At 35.1% G+C, this 21,439-nt stretch overlaps 2 protein-coding genes across 4 annotated transcripts in view; one reads left to right on the forward strand and one right to left on the reverse strand.

Moving 5' to 3' along the window:
- LOC134279826 (transcription cofactor vestigial-like protein 4) overlaps positions 1–16,123 on the forward strand; it is a 44,180-nt gene extending 28,057 nt beyond the window's left edge. For 2 of the 3 annotated variants that reach the window (XM_062762240.1, XM_062762238.1), the window contains 4 exons: positions 4,291–4,468; positions 8,875–9,227; positions 14,048–14,260; positions 14,552–16,123. In XM_062762240.1, coding sequence (XP_062618224.1) covers positions 4,291–4,468; positions 8,875–9,227; positions 14,048–14,260; positions 14,552–14,775 — 968 coding nt within the window. In that variant the 3' untranslated portion in view covers positions 14,776–16,123. The remainder of the gene's footprint in view (positions 1–4,290; positions 4,469–8,874; positions 9,228–14,047; positions 14,261–14,551) is intronic. The other variant, XM_062762239.1, reaches the window with a different exon arrangement.
- Positions 124–2,340, reverse strand: LOC134279818 (putative nuclease HARBI1). Its single transcript, XM_062762230.1, has 2 exons — positions 1,509–2,340; positions 124–383 (listed from the first exon to the last, which is right to left on the reverse strand). Exons 1-2 carry the CDS (start codon positions 2,338–2,340, stop codon positions 175–177), a joined length of 1,041 nt encoding a protein of 346 aa, XP_062618214.1. The 3' UTR covers positions 124–174.
- Positions 16,124–21,439: the final 5,316 nt, after the last annotated feature.

Here is a 21,439-nt window from a genome sequence, read left to right on the forward strand (position 1 = left end):
TCATTTTTCATTATTTAAGACCAAGACGAATCTGATTGAATAGAAATATACAAGTATCGATACATGTGCATATAAATAATTTATGATATATATGAAATATATATGTACATAGGCGTCGTCGGAACCGGGGGTAGGGGTTGCTTAACCCCCTCCACTTTTTGTATTTTTAAGTACCTAAAACCTGTCCCTTATCAACATTTGTCTAATCTCTTGTCCTGAGTGGTCTTGTACATCGCCTGGCATGTCATCATCATCATCATTCTGTTCATCATCGTCCTGCTGGAACTCCACAGGGAGACCTCGATCTTCACAGATGTTGTGCAGCACTGCAGTAGCTGTGATTACTTGTATAGCTGTAGATAGGCATACTGTTAACGGTCCACCTGTGTTACAGTATATTACACATGTTTTACTGATTTGTCTATACGTGAAGTCTAAAATACAGCAAATTCAAGAGGGGGGGGGGGCAAATGTGCCCCCTCTCTTTTCAAATGGGGCTTCCGTAGGGTGTGAGGGTGAGATATAAAGAGGGAGATAAAAGGGTAGCTCAACGAATCTCACGTTTTGCTTAACGTTGGATATCCAATTCAACAATATCTTGATTCAAAAATTAGACATATGGAAACATCCTCCAGGTCATGTAGACCCAAATTTGTTCAAATCTCAATGGAAATTAGAAATGGATTGCTTTTTCATATTCATAATTATGTTGATTACAATATATACTGGTGTCTCATTATATCGCGGTACTTAAAAACTTTTGCATAAAAAGTTCAATTCCAATTTTTTACTTAAACTTTCATCAAATGATATTCATAAACCAAACTATGACCTATCTTTTAAGCATCAAATTATTTCCCAAGCTTGCATCGTTTAATTTGTAGTCTATTTTTAAAACAGGAAGTCTTATTTACCTCCTAAATTGGAGAGTCTCGTAGTATCGCGGTATGGGGAAACATGCCACCTTCTTGTTGACATGGACTTCAATTCTTATTTTTAATTTTACGATATTATTCTACATAAAAAAAAATAAACAATTAAACAAACTAAAGACTTTCAAAACATGAACTTTATCATGCATTTTACTAGATTATAAATTCAGTTGTCTAAATATAATAAAAACGGGAATGGAAATCTGGAAAATTGCGTTTTATTTGAATAAAAACTTTCCTGACGCATGTTCCGTTTTTTGTAATCATCACAAAAATTTACATTCAGACGACAGACAGATAGATTTATGCACAAAAATGATATGAGTTGTGTATATGATTTTTTTTTAATATACCGCGATACAATGGAACCCGCGATATAATGAGAATCGAGTATACATGTACAGGTATATAAAATTTTCTTTACTCTTAGAATATAATTTTGTTCACGCCAGACACGTGACTTTCCATATACTGTATATAAAATGTGTTGTTATGACTATTATATCAGCAAATTTTATGAGGAAAAACAAGCCTTTTAGAAAAGCTCATGCTTGTTATAAACTATAGTATACGAACCAAATTTGTGAATGCAAAGCCACCGACTCTTCCATAGTCCGAACGTATCTTCGATTCTCTGTCTTGCTCTTTTGTGTGCAACATTGAATGCCCTGTCAGCTGGTGTACTTGGAGCCCGAAGAGGAGTGATTAAATATTGTCTCAACGGGTAGGCTTGGTCGCCCAAAAGATGGCCAACATAGGGCTGATTTTCAAACCACACCTTTAGCGAACAATTATTCCAAATATATGCGTCATGTGTGCTACCAGGCCATTGAACAACAATGTTTGTCAGTTTTTTCTTATGATCACAAACTCCCTGAACGTTAATTGCGTGGTACCCTTTTCTACACACATACGCGTCCTCCCTTTTCGATGGTGGTTTAATTTGGATAAGCGTTCCATCAACGCATCCCAATACATTTGGAATGTTAAATTCGCACGAAAACCCCTGTTTGATTACAAGCTGTTCTGCTATTCTCTCAGGAAATTTGATGAATTCCCTTGCCCTATTTGATAAAGCTTTAGATGTTTTGTAGACTATTCTTGAAACAGTTGGCTGGCTTACCCCTGCAATGTCGGCGACTACCTGTTGTAGGGATCCAGTGGCAAAGTACCTCAGGGCCGTCAAAACTTGTAGAGAAGCCGGTATGCTCTTGGACCTCATAGTGGGTGGCTCCAAGTCCTCAGCCAACAAATTTATAATATCTATAATACAATATCTTGGCATGCGGAATCTTACAATCAAGTCTTTATCGTCGTACATATCTAAAGGATGTGTCCGGTCCCTGAAGACCCTTTCTCTTCTTAAATTTCTCTGGTTTAATCTTTGGAATATGACTTGGAACGCCATTTCGTAGTTTCTTGAATAACGGGTATGACGTAAAATATTACGTAACAATCGTTTTATACGTAACTTAAATAACTGAGTACTCTTTGTATACAGAAAAAAAATTATAAATTTAAATAAAAGTATATCGGGAAGAAAGTTTAATCAATTGTATTATTTGATTATTATTTATGTGTTTCCATTTAAATATCACATTATTTATTTTTAAGTATAATTAATTCATTTTGATTTCGTAATTATGGGCTTTGCCCTTTCCGCAACGTTTACGGATGGTCATGACGTCCCGTAACGTACCGCCGATTTTACGGAACGTTTACGCAAAGTTTGCGGGTGCGGTGTTTACGGAGACGTCGTGAATAAGAATTTTTCAACTGCGGGTCGTTTCCGCAAAGTTTACGGGTCCGGAAAGTTTACGGAGGCTTTGTGAATAAGGTCCCAGATGTTGAACATTTAGACAGATCTTCATTGTTCCATAAGTCATTATGTCACAATAAATTGATATATTTAGCCATTTTTTCCCATTTAATTTTTTTCTTAATACTGGTAATATTTTATAAGTTTGGAATGTCTTTCACCTGAAAATTCCCTATCATTGTGGATCGTCCATCTTGGAGTGAAGGGAATTATATGTGGTAGTTAATACTGTGACATTAAATCATAGGAATTTAAGGGTAAAATTACCCAGCTTAGCAAGAGGGCTTTAGATCATCTCAATAAAAAAGAGGATACATCATATCATGTTTCTGTGTTCCCTTGAGATAGTACACAGTTAAAGGATGTGGGAAGTTGCTTGGGTGTAAAAGCTAGCTATAGCTTCACACTGATAATTTTATAAGGGAGGATGTTGGGACAGGTTTTAGACCACCCTTGTGGGGTCTCTTTATAAACTGAGGACTTTTTTCATCCCAATGGGTGGTCTTTGATGTGATATCACAACACAGAAATCGCATCTTCTAACAAATGTTGCAGAATTTGTCCTCTGTAATGAATTTTCTCGAGTAATGTGTTAGTTGTCAAAACCGTAAAACGACTACAATTTGTCAAAATGATTTCGTTTGAAATGTTAGAGATGGGCTTTGTACTTGTAAGAGTTACTAGATCTGTTTTTTTTTCTGTGTATTGCACCAGAGTGATACATTAATGAGAGAGTGGTAGGTGGTCTCTGCACTGCACATATGAATTAATTACTGCATTAATTAATTCCAAGGATATGTGCTGTTATTCCACCTCTTGACAGCCTTAGCTCTGGCAGCAGTAACACTTTGTCTCTTCTTGGTGGCCTGTTAGTGGGTTGAAATGATATTGATTGGTGGGGGGTTGAGCTCAATTATAATTTTTAAGTCTTACATATCTGACAATTATTTGTGAAATATTTGAAAGTTGCCTGATATGTGTTATACATTATATCTCTTAAAACAAATTTGACAATTATGATCTTTTTTACCTTGACAAAAGTGCCCATGAATATTTATCAAAGATTCCCATATAATCATATACATGTAATTGTTTTCTAAAAGTTGTTGGCTAATCAGATAATTGTTTTGTGAAAGTTTTTTGCAAGTGTTAAATGCTCTGCAGTCTAGACATCAATTGTTGCTGCTTCTGGTTGCTTGCCAAGGAGTGAAATGACCGAAGCAACCCAAAATGACACAAGATCCTCAGTGTATTAGAGGAACCAAGATCTCGAATATGCACTAAATGCTCGGGATAGATTGCGCTCTTTGTTCTCACTTTGTGTGCATCTATATCAGCTTTGTGCTTCTGCCAGAAGGATGAGAGAACATGGCAGTTGCACTTTAGAAGTTGTGATGGCAGATACATCACTTCCATTATCAATGATTAAGATCCTTGTCAAATGTTGTTTAGGAGATCTAAGTGTTTGGCTTTTTAAATCTAATAGATTGTGATATTTAGGGTTATTTACAGTCTTCTCCACTTTCTTTTCTTTCACAGTGTCTGGAGAATCGTACTACAAAGCCATAGACTCCCGCCAGTCCCCCAGTAAAGAGCTCCCCACCAAGCTGTTAAAGCAGGACCGAATCAAAGAGAGGCAGGAACTGTCCCAGACCCTACACTACGACAGGGACCATCTACTGAAACTCAAAAACAGATGTGTGGCACCTCAGCCAGGGTAGGTCCACAGAAAAAAAAATCTCATTTTGCAACAGGAGGTTTATGGTCAAATCTTGTAAAGCATTGTAAAACAGGTCATTCTAAAATTTAAGCATAACACAGATGTGCAATTATAACCTTATAGGAAGCTAGGGCACTAGATCTTCATGCAATTTATTTACCTTGATAAAGATCAAATTGATCAGATTGGAGTCAATAAAAACAGCTAGTGACCATTTATATAATCACATAAATTATTATGTGCATTACCAATTGCAATTCTGAATATAAATTTCTTCATTCATTTCATTAAAATCCCTATAAGGAAATGTATTGAGAATGCTGTAGACCTCAGATTTTAATATCTATTTTGCTTCCTTTTAATTTAAGTTAATTTGCTTGTGAAATTCCAAACAAATCTCCTGCAGATGGTGGGGTTCATTTCCAGAAGTGACTACATAATGTGAAGGGTTAATTCTTTAATGTTGTTGTATGCCATTTCTGGTTTATAATGGTCTCTACCTGTCAGCAATGAAATGGCTGCTGATCTCATAAAATATATTCTTATGTAGCAGAATACATTACAACATTTTTACTTCAGCGGCCCATCCCAATGGAAGAAATAAATGTATAAAATGGCATTAAATCACAGGCAAAATATTTTTGGCTTTTCTGTTTTGGAATAAATTTTATGAATGAGGTCATCCGGGGTCTTGTGTTCACGGGTCTCTGATGGTGACGTGCATCACTGGAAATGTGGGTCAAGAATTCTAGAGACAATTTCTGCAAACGTTTTACCTTTTTTTGCAGTATTAAATGGATCTTTAATAATGTGTTAACCACTGGAGTTATAGTGTGGTGTTGATGTATTCATTGAGAGAACATAATCATTATGGCGATAATTAATATTCCTTGAACACAAAAGCAAAATTAGTTAAATTCCAATTCCATGAAAAAAACCACAAATTTTTATTAATACGATCAGGCGACATGCTAAAACACATGGTCATGTCTGCATGATACATGGCATATAATAGGGATATCATGTGTGTATTAGAGGGCTTATAAATCATAATGTGGTCAGAACAGACCACATGAAATTCTGTAAGAGTTTGAGAGATTGACAAGTATGTTGACCACAAAGAAGTTTGAGTCATATATTACCCTGGAAAAAATCCCTCTGAGCATGTCCTAGGGGTCTGACACAATGGAGCACCAATGTAAGAAGCTTGGGTGACTCAGTGGCATGGGAACCAAAGACTTATAAGTGGAATTTGTTCTAAACTGGGGGGTGTTGGGGTAGGGAAGATTGGGGAGGGGACCATGGGGAGTGGTTGAAATTTTTTTTAGGGTAGGTTTTTAAATGCTTATTAATCAATATATTTTTTGAAACACAGTTATTAAATTGAGCATGTTGAGTATGATGCACCTGAAATTCAGACTGTACGTATTTTGAGTTAATGATACCTGATATATATATTGATATTTAGTAATATTCAAATTGTTTGGTTGATCAAATTCTACTATTATACATGTTACATCCTGTTGTCTATACTAAATGCATTTCTTATGAGACAATTAAAGGAAAGTTTAGAATTAATAAAGAAAATATAGTAGGGTTTAAATATTTTTGCGTAGGCAGGGTGACAGACAATTTTTGTACATTGTCTGTATTTTGGGTAACTCGGTGAGGTATATCCTTGGGTTTCAGTCTCGGGTCTTTTTCCTTCCTTTATTTATATATAAATAACGTAAAGTATTCTTATTTTATCCAGCCACCCTGAATAGAATTAACATTTTTTACAACAACCCACCTGTGTAATCCCCAAAACTAACATTCTTATTGGTACCTCAGATTGCCGTATTTTGAATGTAAACATGCTGCATCCTTAAACGATTGTATTGGTACCATATTGTATCGTAGATGCTCGGTATGGATAAGTAGGCCATGTTTATAAGGGGGCAATGTCACATATTGTACCAGCCCCGCAAAGCTGGTTTCGACGAGGTGGATAAATATTGTCTTGTCCTTTCGACCAGATGTTCCGCTGTAATGAATATTTAGGATTTCAAACATTTTATATATTTATCTTAAACATTACATTTTTTTTCTCCAAGGGTCTGTTGCTTTAAGAATTTATAAAAAGAAATGAACTGAATGTCTACATTATATTGCTTTCTAAGTATGTGAGGTCTTGAAGGATCTTAGGGATTATTAAGGTCAAAGTATGACCACACTGGCAGGTGGGAGATTGTGGTCAGTTGTATTTAACTGACTGCTTATCATCTGTTAATTACCAAACTATACAAAATTACATTTTTTACATGCATCATAGGCTGTATAATAAAACACTTATTTTCTCCCAGTGAAGATTCCAAACCTAACCCACCCCCACCCTAGAAACTAATACACGTATACCATATCACCAGTCGGCGAACTTGCAAAGAGTTCACTGAGTACAAGTAGGTCTTTGAAAAAAAAAGTCTAGGTCAGATTGTTCCCTTACACCCTGGTACTCAAGCTTCAGTTTTGGAAAAGTCCCAGCCATTTACGTTAATTAAAGAAAATGACTCATTCATACTTTGAGGACGGTCCCAATGCAAATGCATGTGATTGTAGGCCAATTTTTCGTGGGTTAGTTTTTCTGAGATAGAAAAAGGAGAAGTTGGTTGGGTAAAAGTCCTTATTAAGTAAGCTCATTTCAAGATCTTTATAATGTAGGTTCGTTTAAATTTGGATCAGAGGTCTGTGCCAAGTGTATCTATTTGCCAAAAAGTAATTGATCATTATCATGCAATACCTTGACACCATATAATACATGCACAAAATCGGGATTTTAAAAAAAAATCATACGATTTGTAGAGCAGTCTGGGAAAGTTTGACTTTTAGGGAACAATTTGATGCATGTGATTGCATGTTTTCTAAGCGCTGTGGCATAATTTCTCATGTAATAACCAGCACAAGTGGTTGTTTTGCATTTGGCATGAATGATAGCTCTTCAGAAAAAAAGAAAGGGGGTAAATTAAGGATGGTGTGAACCATCAGAAGTTTCGGTTTTCACACAAAGTTACAAAAAACCTCGTCGAGAGAACAGTCATTAACCTGCTCAGAACTAGACATCCATTCTTGAAACATGGATTGCGCTTCCCTATTTCTGCCGCTGTGCATTTTATGCACTGCGCAATCTGTGCAGCAGTTTGGCAGAAGAGGTTGTGAGTCACGGCAAAAAGAGAACAGGTGTCTCCTGACTGAGAAAACACCGTCTTGTTTACATTATGCATTATGGGTGCAAATAAAAAAAAAGAGATTAATTCCGTCTCACATATAAGTATGTTAAATGAACTTTAAATCATTGAGCTGAATACACACTCTTTTTGAAAACCCTACACTAAGCCTATACTGCTGTGAGGAGATTGTCTATTGCGAACAAGGAGTTCTCTTTTTTTTCTATATGTTTGGTTTTGCGATTTGCATTTCAGGGTACTTATTTTCCATTGACAAAAACTTGGCTAACTAAGGCAGTATGGGTGTAGAGATTAGCAGTGTAAATGAGTCACTTTTCTTTCTTTCTCTCTTTGTGCCAGGAGATTTGCTATCTATACCTGAATTAATTATCTTGTTCATCTGGGTCACCTTTTACTTCTGCCTTTTGATGCCGTGTCTCCTCCCAAGACAACTGGAGTGTTCTGTATCCATTGTAATGAAGAGATCTCAGGTCTCTCTATTGAGGGAAGACTGTACCCATTGACTTATCGGGCACCTGATGCATTCGATAGAATCGTATTTATTTAAGAGAAAAATACCAGGGTGCTGCAGAAAGTTTTATATTCAGACTTTAAGTTATTAATAATCAGTTATGTTGGTATAATTGTATATTGAAATGAAAATGCAATTGGAAAATTTAATAAAGGTCACTTTTGGGGCTTAGAAATATTTTCTTAACAGACTGCTGGCCTCTTTTTCATAGCTGATCATACAAGATCATAGTCATAAAACACATGATTTATCAACAAACAAATGGAAAGATCGATATACAGCATATTCTAAGTAAAAAAAAATCTTAGCTTTTATATGAAGTTAAGGCGGATTACATCAGAAATCAAACACCTGTTTAATGTTTCAATTATGATTTAATGCAGACATTTTATTGTGTTATCTTCTAGCATTATTATATTCCCCCCAGTATATTGTCAAAAACATTGATGAATCCATTTTCAAAAATATTTTTCCTATGGCTTAACAGATAAGATTAGTGAAATCCAAATAAATGACTCACATCTCTGCAAAAATTTTTTTTTCGATTTCTTGGAAATACATAAAAGTTATATTATTATAATGTAAAGAAAAATCATTTTGATTTTAATTAAATTTTGATTAGTGGATCTTTTTAAAATTTTAATTCATATTTTTTTTTTCTTTTACAGGCAGCCGCCAGTAGAAGGAGAAGTGTACAGAAATGGAGACCATCATATTTCCCCGTTGGATTCCTACTCACTCAGACGACACTACATACTCCCACCCCCGGGGCCGATCCGAGACCCCCGGGGATCTCCCCCCAAATATTCCTCCCTAGAATCCCATGATGCTCCTCTGAATCTCTCGTTGTCCAGCTCCTCGCTGCCCTCGACATCTTCAGCTTTTTCCTCACAGATCCAGCGGCCGTCGGTAATCACGTGCGGTCCCACGGCCACGGAGAGGGGCGGTCACTATAGCAACGCCTCACCCCCTCACACCCCTCAGGCTGTGGCCAGTCCCAAAAGTCGACAGGTCATATCAGGTGAGAACAAAACTCTGAATTTACGTATCTGGAATTAAATAAATAATCGTCTAATTTTGGCTTTGTTAGTGTGTGGCTAAGGGAAAGAAAGTTGTAGAATTTAGTGCCATTTTTGCACTTTTATAGATTTAATGGCTAAAAAAGTTGTTTTTTTTTAAGTGCCTATTTATGGAGGATAGCAAGTGTATATTTAACATGTTCATTACCCTTTTCGAATCTTACAGGCATGTCTATGAAATGAATTGACCTAAAATTTTATCTTGACATCTTTCTTAAGAGAACTTTGCTTAAGAGAACTAGCTTAAAGTACACCGTAGAATTTAAAAATCTTTTTTTGACCTTTGCCTACTGAAAAAACAGTTTTGGAAATTAACTTCAAAAAGTTCATGTAGTTGTCTACATTTGTATTTCGGAAGTAAAAATTAATGTTTGGTGTTTTGTTCATTAGTTTGTATGTCGTGTCTGGGTTGATAATATACTTTTATATTCTGATAAGGAAATCATTCTCTTGCATGCAAGGCCTATCAGAATGTACTTTCTGTGCAAGCTTGAGTGATTCATGATTTGTGTTTTTAGTGTTTCATTTTACTAGCATAAATTTTTAATTCAATGAATGACTTTTTCTTGTGGCCAGGTCAACCATGTGACACACATGTAAAGAAGGGAGCTTTTTTACCTGCACTTTAACTCTGCCATAAAACTGCTGTTTTAGATATAATACATTGTCATCCCCCTTCATTTCCGTGACCTACAAGAAAAAACATTTTGTAAAACTACTTAGATTACGTCAAACGCACAGGTGATCGAAGGAGGGGAAGGGAAAAAAGTTCATTGGTCACGTCAAGTGGTAAAACTTCAACATGACAAAGGCAGATTTACATATCAGATATTTTTGTACCCCATATTTTTGGAGGTAGCTAAATGGCATGAAAAAAAAGTGTTCATTATAGTAAATGGAGGGTCTTTGTGTTAAATGATAGCCAAATAGCTTCACACATGTATAAGATTTCCTCTCTTTTGCTGCATTTTCTCACTATTTTTCACAGCAAATACCCAGGGAGCACTTTTTTTAGGGAGGAAATCGGAAACATTTAGATCTTCTCATGGCGTCTGGAAACTTGAACATGGCCATTTAGCAAACAAGAGACTGTAAAGCCTCTTTCAAACTACTGGTACACAATCTGCATTTCAATGTATGATCTTGCATATATATGCGTGGATACATGTATTTAGATGTGCAATATCTAGGTCCAGAAAACGTTAAACGTATTTTTCTGTCATGATTGGGTGGAGCATTTTGCACTTGTTTCATCCCAAGATAAATTTCCGTGATTTGTAATCCAATACGTTTCTTCATTTGACTTCCAAATAAGCAAATTTTTTCTTTCTTATTTAAACAACAATCAATGCTACTCTTCAGAGAAAAACTTTGATAAGTGAAGAGATGTGTTGGTGTTAGACCCTTTCAAATTTATCTTGTTTTGATACATAGATATAAACATTTAACAAAAAAGCAGTTGATAGTTAAATTTTAAACCTGAACACCTTTAGAACTTGATCAAAAAACAAATCTTATGTAGTGATAAGACAAGCAGATTTGTGTGTCTGATATTATTAGCAACTGTGCCCCAGGGTTGCGAAGGTCTCGCAAGGTTCTATCACATCCGAGACAAATAAGCACCCTTTACATCAGCGTTCAAGCATAGACTACCCACACAAAAAAATTGGGGGCTTTATTTTGTCGCAGGGTATGATCAAAAGGAAGGGAGGATAATTAAAATTTACCTCTTCAGATTCGGTGATAATGGGTCGTAATTTGTGTTAGTGTGTCGAGATCCCTGTTTATTTCAATGAGTATGTAAATAAATAATTGTGTGGTGCGCAGCATTATTAAAGTGCCTTCTCCCCCAAAAAATACTAACAGAGCACTTAATACGTTTTTAACCAGATATACAGGGTGATAGGGAAATTTAAACACCATTTTCATTTTAGAAAATTTCCATTCAAGGTGTCATTTCTTAAGATGGTCAATCATCGTTAAATTGAAACAGGCAATTTTCATTTTTTTTATCAAGGCTATCAAAAAAATTATAGTTATTGGATAGGAAAGGAAGAAAGGTGTATATACTAGAAAAGTCCCCCTTTTGTGGTTTAAAATTTTCTTTCCAAATCGTATAAGGGTATCAGAGTGTAGTTAATTCAGGCCTGAAAAAAGGGGGGGAAAGGGACACGATTGTTCCTCAGCTGAATGCTGCGAACGCATTGACTTCCCTTATCGTTAAACTATCAGAGAAAGCTGGAGTCAGTAAATTGTTCGACAGAGTCCTCGACCATACCATGGGGCAGCCACTTTGTATAGTTCACTCATAATTTGGTGTTGGGTACTCCCAGCTTTTGAGGACATTAAGACATTTAAATGGGATTGCTAATTTTTATTTTTAATTCGTGTCAGCAGTCAGTTTGCTAAGTACGTGTAAAAAAAAAAAAAAAAGTGAAGGTGAATTTGAAATATAAGGATCTGAATTTTTTTTTTTTGTAGTTGAATACAAAAAGATGATACTATCTTGTTTAGTTTGTACTTTTTTAAAATGACATTTAGTGTACTACACAGCCCATTCAGTATTATATCTTTGACAACAGGTGTTTGCGTAAAACGTGTATAAATTTGTTTTTTCAATTAGGCCTTTTTGTAAAATAATTAAACACATTCAGTAGTGAAATGCATATACATTGGATCAAAAAATGCGAATGGTTGGACGATTTTCAGACAAATTCATTCAAAACGTATCAGATGACGTAGTTTCCTAAATTGATATTCAATTTTTTTTGTTGACAAGTTTGCAATCTTTGAATCTGTTATTTTTTGTGTTCATGGTCAGCTTATTGATTGGTCAGGATTAGATCACATGACCATTATCTTAGTGCTTTACTGAATGCAGGTTTTTCTCTATTGGTGAATAGAATAAGTAATGTGGTGGGCAGGTTTTTTGGCAACGTTAGTGTTTTGCTTTGAGAATGAGTCATCAAAGATATTGCTCTAATTAACACACCGATTTAATCACTTTAAAACACATGCACAAACAGCAGTGCCCGAATCGACCTTAAATTATCAGTTAAAATTTGATGGAAAGCATAAACTTGGAAAATTGCAAAATGCATGTGCAGACAAGAAGAAAATAATTTCTCAATTAAAACAGTACAACTGCCTGTTTGCTTTTCCAAATGAATGATGATAAATTTCTTTAATGAGCAATGATTAATCGCAACCTGTAGAAGCCATCACAAGCGGGGTCGTAAATTAGGGGGAGGGATCTCTGTTAGAGCCTGTTGTACGTACACATTTGTCAATTTGGAATTTAATGTAAAGACATGATGCTTGTAAATGAAGAAAAACTGAAAGTCTTTTCCATTTTATGTGGTTAACAGCGAGATCAAAGGGCTTTCACTCTAATTCGGAAGACTGTTGTGTCATTTTCGTGTGTTTTGGAGATGAGTCATATCTCTGCCTAGTCACTTTTATGTTGTTGAGCGATTAGTTCAAATTTGTTAATTGTAACACAGGGAAAATTACATGATTACAAATTCATTCATGGCTTATTGTACAAAAAAAAATCAGTGAACATGCAATAAAGGATTTCAGATCTAGTGCATTTTTGCACAGAGTGCTATTTTTTACAAATGACTTTTTTTTCCTGAATATAATAAAAATTTAGTGTTCAGATCCTTCAAATATTCATTATCTGCTAACATATTTGATGAATTCTGAAAAAATAATATTGAAACTGGGTAACCAATGAACTTGAAAAGCTTTATATTTGTGTTTTTGGAAACTTTTATGAATGAAATATTTCTTGCTTTTATTTCTTAATCAAGCTTTGATAGTGGATTTTTTCACCCAAATTTTATCGAATTTTATCAAAGTTCCAACTGTCATTTATCTTCAGAAACCCAAAGGATTATTTACTCTAAAAAATGTAGAAAAACCTGTTTCTCTGAATTTATCATCAGAATTGATAGAGGTTTAGGGAAGGTGCATGTTGTGTAGCAATTGTTAGCACTTTAGTAGACACCAATGGATATCTTACAGATTCCTCAGGGTTTATCAGTGTGTTTCTACAGCTCAGGAAACACTGAAGATGCAGCAATAAAATTCAAACTATTCAATATTTTGAAATCGTTACCAGTGGTTCTGTTGACTAACGTGCATGAATTCGTTATCTGAGTTATGTTTTCTTTGAGTTGAAGGAAATGGACAGGCCTCAATTTAGCATGGAGTTTGAAAGATAAATTGCGTGATTTTTTTGCATATCAATTTTTCATCTTTTGAAAGTTTTTGGGAGTTTTCAAACAGTTTAATGGCTAGGTTTTTTAGAATATATTTCTACTTTCAAAAATTATATAATGGATATGTTTGGAAAATTGGTGCATCCTCCTTGAATAGAGAAATAACCCTGACTTGAACACAGTATATCTTTTTCTACCAGAAGATTTGCATTGCTTATAAACCCTTCTAAATAGCATATAAAGTTAAAACATCATACTGAAGTATACAGGAAAAATTTTCACCCCTGTTTTATTTTGGCCACTTTCACCCTACCCTTGGTTGGGCTGAATTTAAAATGGGGCAATTTCAAAGAATATTAAAGTATAATTTCTTAAACAGTTCTATGAATAGGCAAATTTAAGATGTGAAGGGGCGAAAATAAAGCAGGGCAAAAATAGCCCTGTGTACAGTAACCTAATATGAGTGCAGTATACATAGTCATTGGTTACGTAGTACATACATGTAAATTTAATGTAGCAATATTTTCTTGTTGTAGCAGGATGTGAGCCAGACATCGAGGAACACTTCAGAAGGTCACTAGGAAGGGACTACATGACCTCAAACTCCCCCAAACTCGTAAACCCCCCTCCTCCTCCCCCTCCACCCAAAGTACCCACACCCCCGGTAGAGGTCGCTAAGACAACACGGAACAGTGCCTCACCCCCCAAGGAAGTGGATAAGAATAACCCAGCTAATGTTTCCATCACAGGTACGTCTGGAGTTATGTACTACTAGATAACACACAAAAACATAACAGAATGGGAAGATGGTGGTTATGTAATAGAATTTCTTCATGCTGAGAAATATTTCATCTTTTTATGATGGATTTTTAAATCGGTTGATTGAAAGACTTTGGTAGAATTAACATTAAATTTGGTTCTTTGGATGTTGTTTTCTCTTATCCTCAGACTAAAAAGCTTGACATGCATCATGAAATCAAAATCTATCAGCTTGAATCCTTTTCTGCAGTCTTATGTATTTTGAAATATTTCTTTTTTAGGTTCAGTAGATGATCATTTTGCGAAGTCTCTCGGCTCAAACATGTGGTCAGCCCTGAAGAAACAGAATGACCCAGAAGTTGGGACCGTGGATGACCACTTTGCCAAAGCCCTGGGAACCAGCACCTGGTTACGAATCAAGAAGGAAAAGGAAACAAATGGTGCCCCCTCCCCTCCTTCGTCGCCACAGCAACAGAGACCAAACTCATCCCTCGTGTCCACATGATAGAAATGGTGGTGAGAATCAGACACAAAAAACTGTACACTGCAGCATGGGATTCGAGTGAATCCCATAAACTTTATACCAGTACTGCCAAGGGACAATCCCTCTGAATCCCATTCAGTGGGATCAGAGATAGAAGTCATTCATTTTGACTATTTACAGACACTCTTTGTGCTTATTTTACGTACTGTGTGAAGATGAATTCTTGCACATCAAAATCTGAGCAGATGAACTGTGGACAGACGAGCAACCTGCTCAGTGTTTTTGTGACACTGTGTGAAAAAGGACACCTTGTGCACCCGATTTACCCTGGTCCCTTACTTGTACTGATACCAAAATTGTTCTAGCACATATGGCAGTTTTCTGAGCTTGTTTTGCTTTCTTATTTTTTTTTTTATCCCATTCTGATGGCGATGGACAAAAAAAAGGTGACACACATCTACGCATGCTCGAGCTCTGATCTCTCCAGGCCAGCGGATGGGATATTCCACAACTTTTTTGGTGCTTTATTTCCTCTTGCTTAATGAAAGAAAACTTTATTTTTTGTTTCTTTTTAAGACGAGTGTTTCTGGTGCTCAGTATGTTTTTTTCAGCCATGGTCTGAAAGTTGCTCACAATGTACATGACAAGAGTGGATGTATAGCATAGTGAGGAGTTCTTGATGATATGCATACATGTAGATATTTGTTTATACAAGTGGGTAAATATTTTTATTGCATCTAAGTGTGGGATGTTATTGGTTGAAGAATATATTTTGTTTTTCATTTATGATTTACTGTATGAAAGAAGTTTTTTCTCATTTCTTGCAATTTTTTTTTTTTTACATCCTAGTGTTTGATTGAAGATTCTTATTTCAATGACCATATTTTTTTTTTGAATGCAGAAAAGATACATTCCATCATTATTTTTGTATGTTTTTGTGTGCATGTGGGTGAATATGATTGCAAGGTTAACATTGCCGCACGAGTGCGACACGTTATTTGTCAAAACGCATCTCATCAGGCAAGCATGCTTCCTGTAAAGGTCATCAGGGTCACGAGGCATGTCAACACAAAATGGGAGGAGGTGTGTGTTTACATAATACGGCAAGCAGACCATGTCTAAACAATCGAGCAGCAATGACTAACAAATGATCTACATATTTAAAAGTATGATGAAATCTTTTTTGGCAGGGTCATTATTTTTCTATTGGCAGATGGGTGATTTAAGACAAAGAGAACTAGGCAAATGATTAGAGGAATTTTAAAATGTGAAGGACTGTAGTCGTTACTGTCGTAAATTTGTAATTCAGATGTTCGACACACCTGTGTTATTTAGGTATAAAATATGTACATGTAAATTAATTAATTTGTTATCACTCACTAGAGAGCTTATTTCCCACCTATTAGATGTATAGGTAGAAAAATTTCATTGGATAATTACTTTTTCAGTCATTTGTCAGTTTTTAATTATCAGTAGAAATGATGGCCAAAAACTAGAAAAACATGAATGAGGGGAAAAAACATTCAATTACAAAAAATCCATCTTTTTAGTCTTGCCTTCTAGGTATGAGTGCTGACTGTGCTTGAATGGGTTATGTGGTAATATGAATGAGGATGGAGAGGTATAGATGATTGTTGAGATAATTATGGCAGCTTCTGAGGCTGAGTTTATGTCATGGGTGTGTGACAGAGTGTAATGATAAATAAGTGCACCACAGTGTATGAAGTAATGGTAGGTGTCATTTGTTTCTTTGTTACCATGGTTCCACTTTTTGCTTTACGTTGTGTATTATGTTCAACTTTGTTGTCATGTTTAGTATTTTTGAATTTATTGAGAGAAAAATATAAGATAGAGAAAAAACTATTGTGATGAAAAAAATGAATAAAATTATATTTGAATATAACCATGTTTTCTTATTTTTTATTTTACTTTGGTTCATTTTCTGCATCTATATAGGAAGACTTGTCAAGGGGGATAACCCTGGAGATAGCCTGTTTTTCCAGATATTTTTCAAGAAACTAACATATCCCATGTGGGGGCTTTAGTGAAATAAAAAGTTTCAAAGTTTTAAAGATGTGTCGGAAAAAGATCCCCATTTCATTGACTGAAGAGGGGAAAGGGATGAAAGTCAAACTGACAACTAGATGTAACTATTTATAGGTGTAGGTCTTAAGAGATTCTTGATTTGCTCTCTCAACCATTAACTTGGCTACTGTAAGAAAATACAGCAAAAGTAGGTGAAAATCCAATTGCAATGTAAATCTGTCACACGAAACTGCTACAAGTAAGATATATGTATCTATTTGAACCGATTTTGCTACTAGGATTTGAGAATAATTTGGGGGGGGGTGTATTTCTAGCATTTATGTCAAAATTAATATGTAGGTTTAACAACATAAAATTTAGAAAATGGAGGAAATACATGTATTTATTCTGTTAAAAATTTTTAAACATACAGTCAGAGTTTCAATCCTTCATTATGTGAACTAAAGAGCCGTTTTGCAGTTTACAACATCTTTGCAAGCGAAGAGTTTCTAATCCTTACTCTCCCCTTTTAACCTTTTGCTAGCAAAGATTCTTTTACATGGATGTGGAAAAATTTCAAAGGAATGTTATGTAATCTACTATTTACAAAACCAAAACCGGGAATCCAGTGAAAAAAAATCTTTTTTTCAAATGATTACATGTGTATGTTAATTTTTTCCTGGTAAAGTATTATTAAATCAATTTAATGTTTATTTATAAAAGACAAAAAAAAAAAAATAACTTATCTTCTTTTTACAATGTATTTCAAACTTTTAACTTCCTTTTAAAGACAAAAAATAAACAGTGAATTTCTTTTTTTCCAAAGTGGAACAATATTTTGGAACGGATAAGCAAATCATCGGGACAAAATCGTACGTTGTTGGTGCGCACTTCTTTATTTTCTTTTTTGGCAGAACGAGAATAAATTGTGAAATTTTGAACAATTATTCACATACGTGAAAAGATAAGCACGTTGTTTAGTTAACTTTTTACAAAGTTTTGTAAACTCGAATTAACTTAACTTTTTTTTCTTGTAAAATGTATCCAATATAGTAACATTTCTGTTTGAAAAATACGTCCATTAAGTGGATTTCTAAATAGCAATTTTGGCATGTTTTTCTCAAGCAAATAGGAAAACAAACCCAGCATTTGTTCTTTAAATTTACGAAACGAAAACATTTAGAAGTTGGTATGGTAGAAAGATTTCGGTTTCAGAATTTGCCTCAAGGTAGCCGATGCACTCCGAAGGAAATTCATTCTCTACATTTTCATTTCAGTATAACAGATTGCGAGTGACATGATTTTATTCAGTACATGTAATAAATCAACAAAATTTAAGTAGGCTCCTTACTCAGAAGATGAACATCTTGTGTCACCCTTAACAGGATGGGGATTCCATGGTAAAATATCTTCTCCCAGAAACCTGGGTGATTTCAAAATCATCTGTTACATTACTAATAAGGAAAAACTGTTTTTTTAATGAAAAATGTCCTTTCCTAAGAGACCACCTAGGTGATATACAGAATTATATAAGTGTTATTTAAAAAAAAAATCTTTTTAATTTTTATCTTATAAAATTGTCGTACAGTACTTTACAATGTGAATGTTCCTTGTCTTAATTAGGTTCTGCCTACTATACTTTCATTTAACAAATAAAATATACAACATGACTATATTTGTGTGCATGTTGTTTGGTAGGCATTTATCAACTATATGAGAATTTGATAAGAAACATTGATAATCCAGATTAACTCAGATTCAAACGTTCCCGGCCTTCAAATAGTACATTGAACGGCAATGTTTCAAAGCTGAGAAGAACCCCCCCCCCCCTTTCTAATTCATTTTTAAGTTCGCCTGAGACAAAGTCTCAGATATTTCAGTCTTTTCATATACAGATGTACTTTAACGAAACTATACACAAAATAACCAAACAACAAAATGAAGATACTGATGATTTTTATCTTGCCATGACAAACAATTTTAGGTGATTTCAATCTCCACACGAAATGCGAGAAGAAAATTGATTTCCATTGGAAAGTTAAAAGTAAAAACATAATCATTAAAATCGCTTCAGTCAATTTAATGCTTACGACAATCAGTGGCAAAGATGAGTTTAAAAAAGATTTTAATCTCTGAAAAACACTTTTCTGTGCGGGACTATTAATTAAGAGATGACGGCAAACAATCAAGTTTCTGTTATCGTCTGCCCACGCACCTTTGCTTGCTGAAGTGCATTTTAGGTTGTCTTTGTTACACGATTCATAAAATAAGCAGAATTTAAAGGAATACATTAAAAAAAATGATTTTCATTAACATGCAAATAAGTAATTGTTTCTATGTTGAAGGTCCCAATCAAGGCTCAGGGCACTTCCTCTGAATTTAAGAGGCTTGGTGCTTAATTAAAAGCAAGATACACCTGCATGTACCTCTTGAGAAGGAAACAAGTGAGCAAGAATTATATTGATGGTGATTTTAAAACTGTTTATAATCATCAAATAAAATATACTTCATATGTGAAACAAGATGTTGTGAAACACTATGCGCCCGGCGGCAACAAAGTTCGAAGAAGCTATTTTTAGCATATAGGTCACAGTCAAGGTCGAAAGGTCAATGATCTTGGTGTTATTTGCCACTAATTAAGCTCTTACAAATGACACCAAGGTCACTGACCCTATGACCTTGACTGTGACCTATATTCTTAAAAATCTTTTTCGAACTTTGTTGCCGCGGGGTGCATAGTGTTTCTCAAACACATATCGTTTTTTCAATAAAAATAGGTCAAACTCTTAGGTCAAGGTCAAAAGGTCATTTTTTCCCCATTGAAAGATCTTGTCTCATTGAATATACATGTGAAGACTGAAAGCCCTAACTTCATCAAAAGTTATGGCCAGGCGTAATGCTCGAAAATATTTGGCAAAAGTTAGTCATGTTCCAAGGTCAAATTTGGTGGTATCCGAAGAAAGGTCTTGTCACAAGGAATACACCTGTGAAAAATGAAAGCCAGAACCCCACCCACATAAAAGTTATGGCCAAGGTAATTAGTTTTTGAGGACAACAGGTAGACAGAGAGACAGACGGACGAACAGAGCAAAATCCATATACCCCGGAATCTTCGATTACGAGGGCATAAAAATGATGGCAGCAGTTTGTCTGAAATAAGTCCAAAACCTTGTACGATTCCCCCCCCCCCCAAAAAAAATGGCCAATTTTGCTTTTCCGCGCTTCTGTTATACTAAATACTAGTAGGTACTAGGAATTAAGAGCTGTAAGGGGGATTAAGTGGTTGTCTGAAGGAATTTGTCCAATATTGTCCTCTTTTAAAATTATTGTTCTATCTTTTGCGTACACGCAAGGACGTTAAATCTCAATTCTCTGTCTACACCATCATTATGATTCTTGCTCACTCTGTCTACTTTGTCTGTCTGTCCGTCTGGGTGTCACAGATACAGTACTTTAACCTTGGTTTAACCTTTAAATGAACTCGAGCTCATGACCTTTAATTTGAAATTTAACCAACTTTTCAAACCTTCACCATAGTTACTGAATGAGAGCTTTCATATTTCACATGTGCATTAACTGCAGCAAGAAACCTGCAAGTACACTATAGTATTGAATTGAGTAACGTAAGCGGTCTATCATCTCATTGACCGGTCCAACACCTCACTCAGCGGTCAAACATCTATTCTTTAATGCCCGCTCAGCAAAACATTAGAAATGTTAAAATTTTGTGCCCCCTTAAACGAAGTTTCGGGGTTATATAGTTTTTGTCTGTCGTTTACCGTCCGTCCAGCTGTCTAGGTGTCTCTCTGTTTGTCTGTTTGTCCGCAAAAACGTTAACCTTACCCATAACTTTTGATTTAGTGGAGCTATGACTTTCATATTTCACATGTGTATTCCTTTTGACAAGACCTTTCTTTGGGTACCACCAAATTTGACCTTTTGGCCTTGACCTTGGAGTTTGACCCACTTTTACACAAAAATACCAAACTTTAACATTGGCCATACCTTTTTAACGGTAAGGGCTAGGGCTTTCACACTTTACATATCTAATTCTTGTTAAAAGGCCCTTCAGTGGAAACCAAGAACTTTGACCCTTTGACCTTGAACATGGAGTTTGACCTACCTTTAAAAAGCAACATTGACCATAATTTTTAAAAGGTTAGAGCTAGTGCTTTCATACTTTACATATTTAATTCTTGTGACAAGACCTTACATTTGATAGCAGACCTTTGATCTTGACCTTGGAGTTTGATCTACTTTTTAAATTTTTTAAACTCGGCCATAACTTCTAAAGGGTTAGGGCTAGGGCTTTCATACTTCACATATTTTTTGTAGCAAGACCTTACATTAGATACCACTTACCTTGATGTTTTGACCTTGACCTTGGAGATTTCCGTACTTATGATAAAACTTTAGCCTTGGCTTACTTTCATATTTCACAATATTCAGTGAGAGTACCCTTCTTTTGGTATAAATCTACTTAATTTATATTTAAGAAAAGTTTAATCTTCGCTATGTTGCCATGCGGGGGCATCTATGTTTCACAAACACATCCTTTTTTTTTTTTTGGTGTTGTTCTGTGATCAAAACAAGAAATGTTTAATAGACCAGTATCTAATTTATTTATTGGCATATTTAATTTTATTTTAAGTTAATTATG

The sequence above is a fragment of the Saccostrea cucullata genome, unplaced genomic scaffold (genome assembly GCF_032062105.1).
Source record: "Saccostrea cucullata isolate Sc308-1 unplaced genomic scaffold, CSIRO_AGI_Scuc_v1 ctg1762, whole genome shotgun sequence".
Classification (NCBI taxonomy): Eukaryota; Metazoa; Mollusca; class Bivalvia; order Ostreida; family Ostreidae; genus Saccostrea; species Saccostrea cuccullata.

Bases quoted from the DNA above. Each gene is read 5' to 3' on its own strand.
- LOC134279818 (XM_062762230.1), bottom strand. From the start codon at position 2,340: ATGGCGTTCCAAGTCATATTCCAAAGATTAAACCAGAGAAATTTAAGA. The intron at 384-1,508 runs GTTCGTATACTA...ACTGTAACACAG, and splicing joins GCTTTGCATTCACAAATTTG to GTGGACCGTTAACAGTATGC.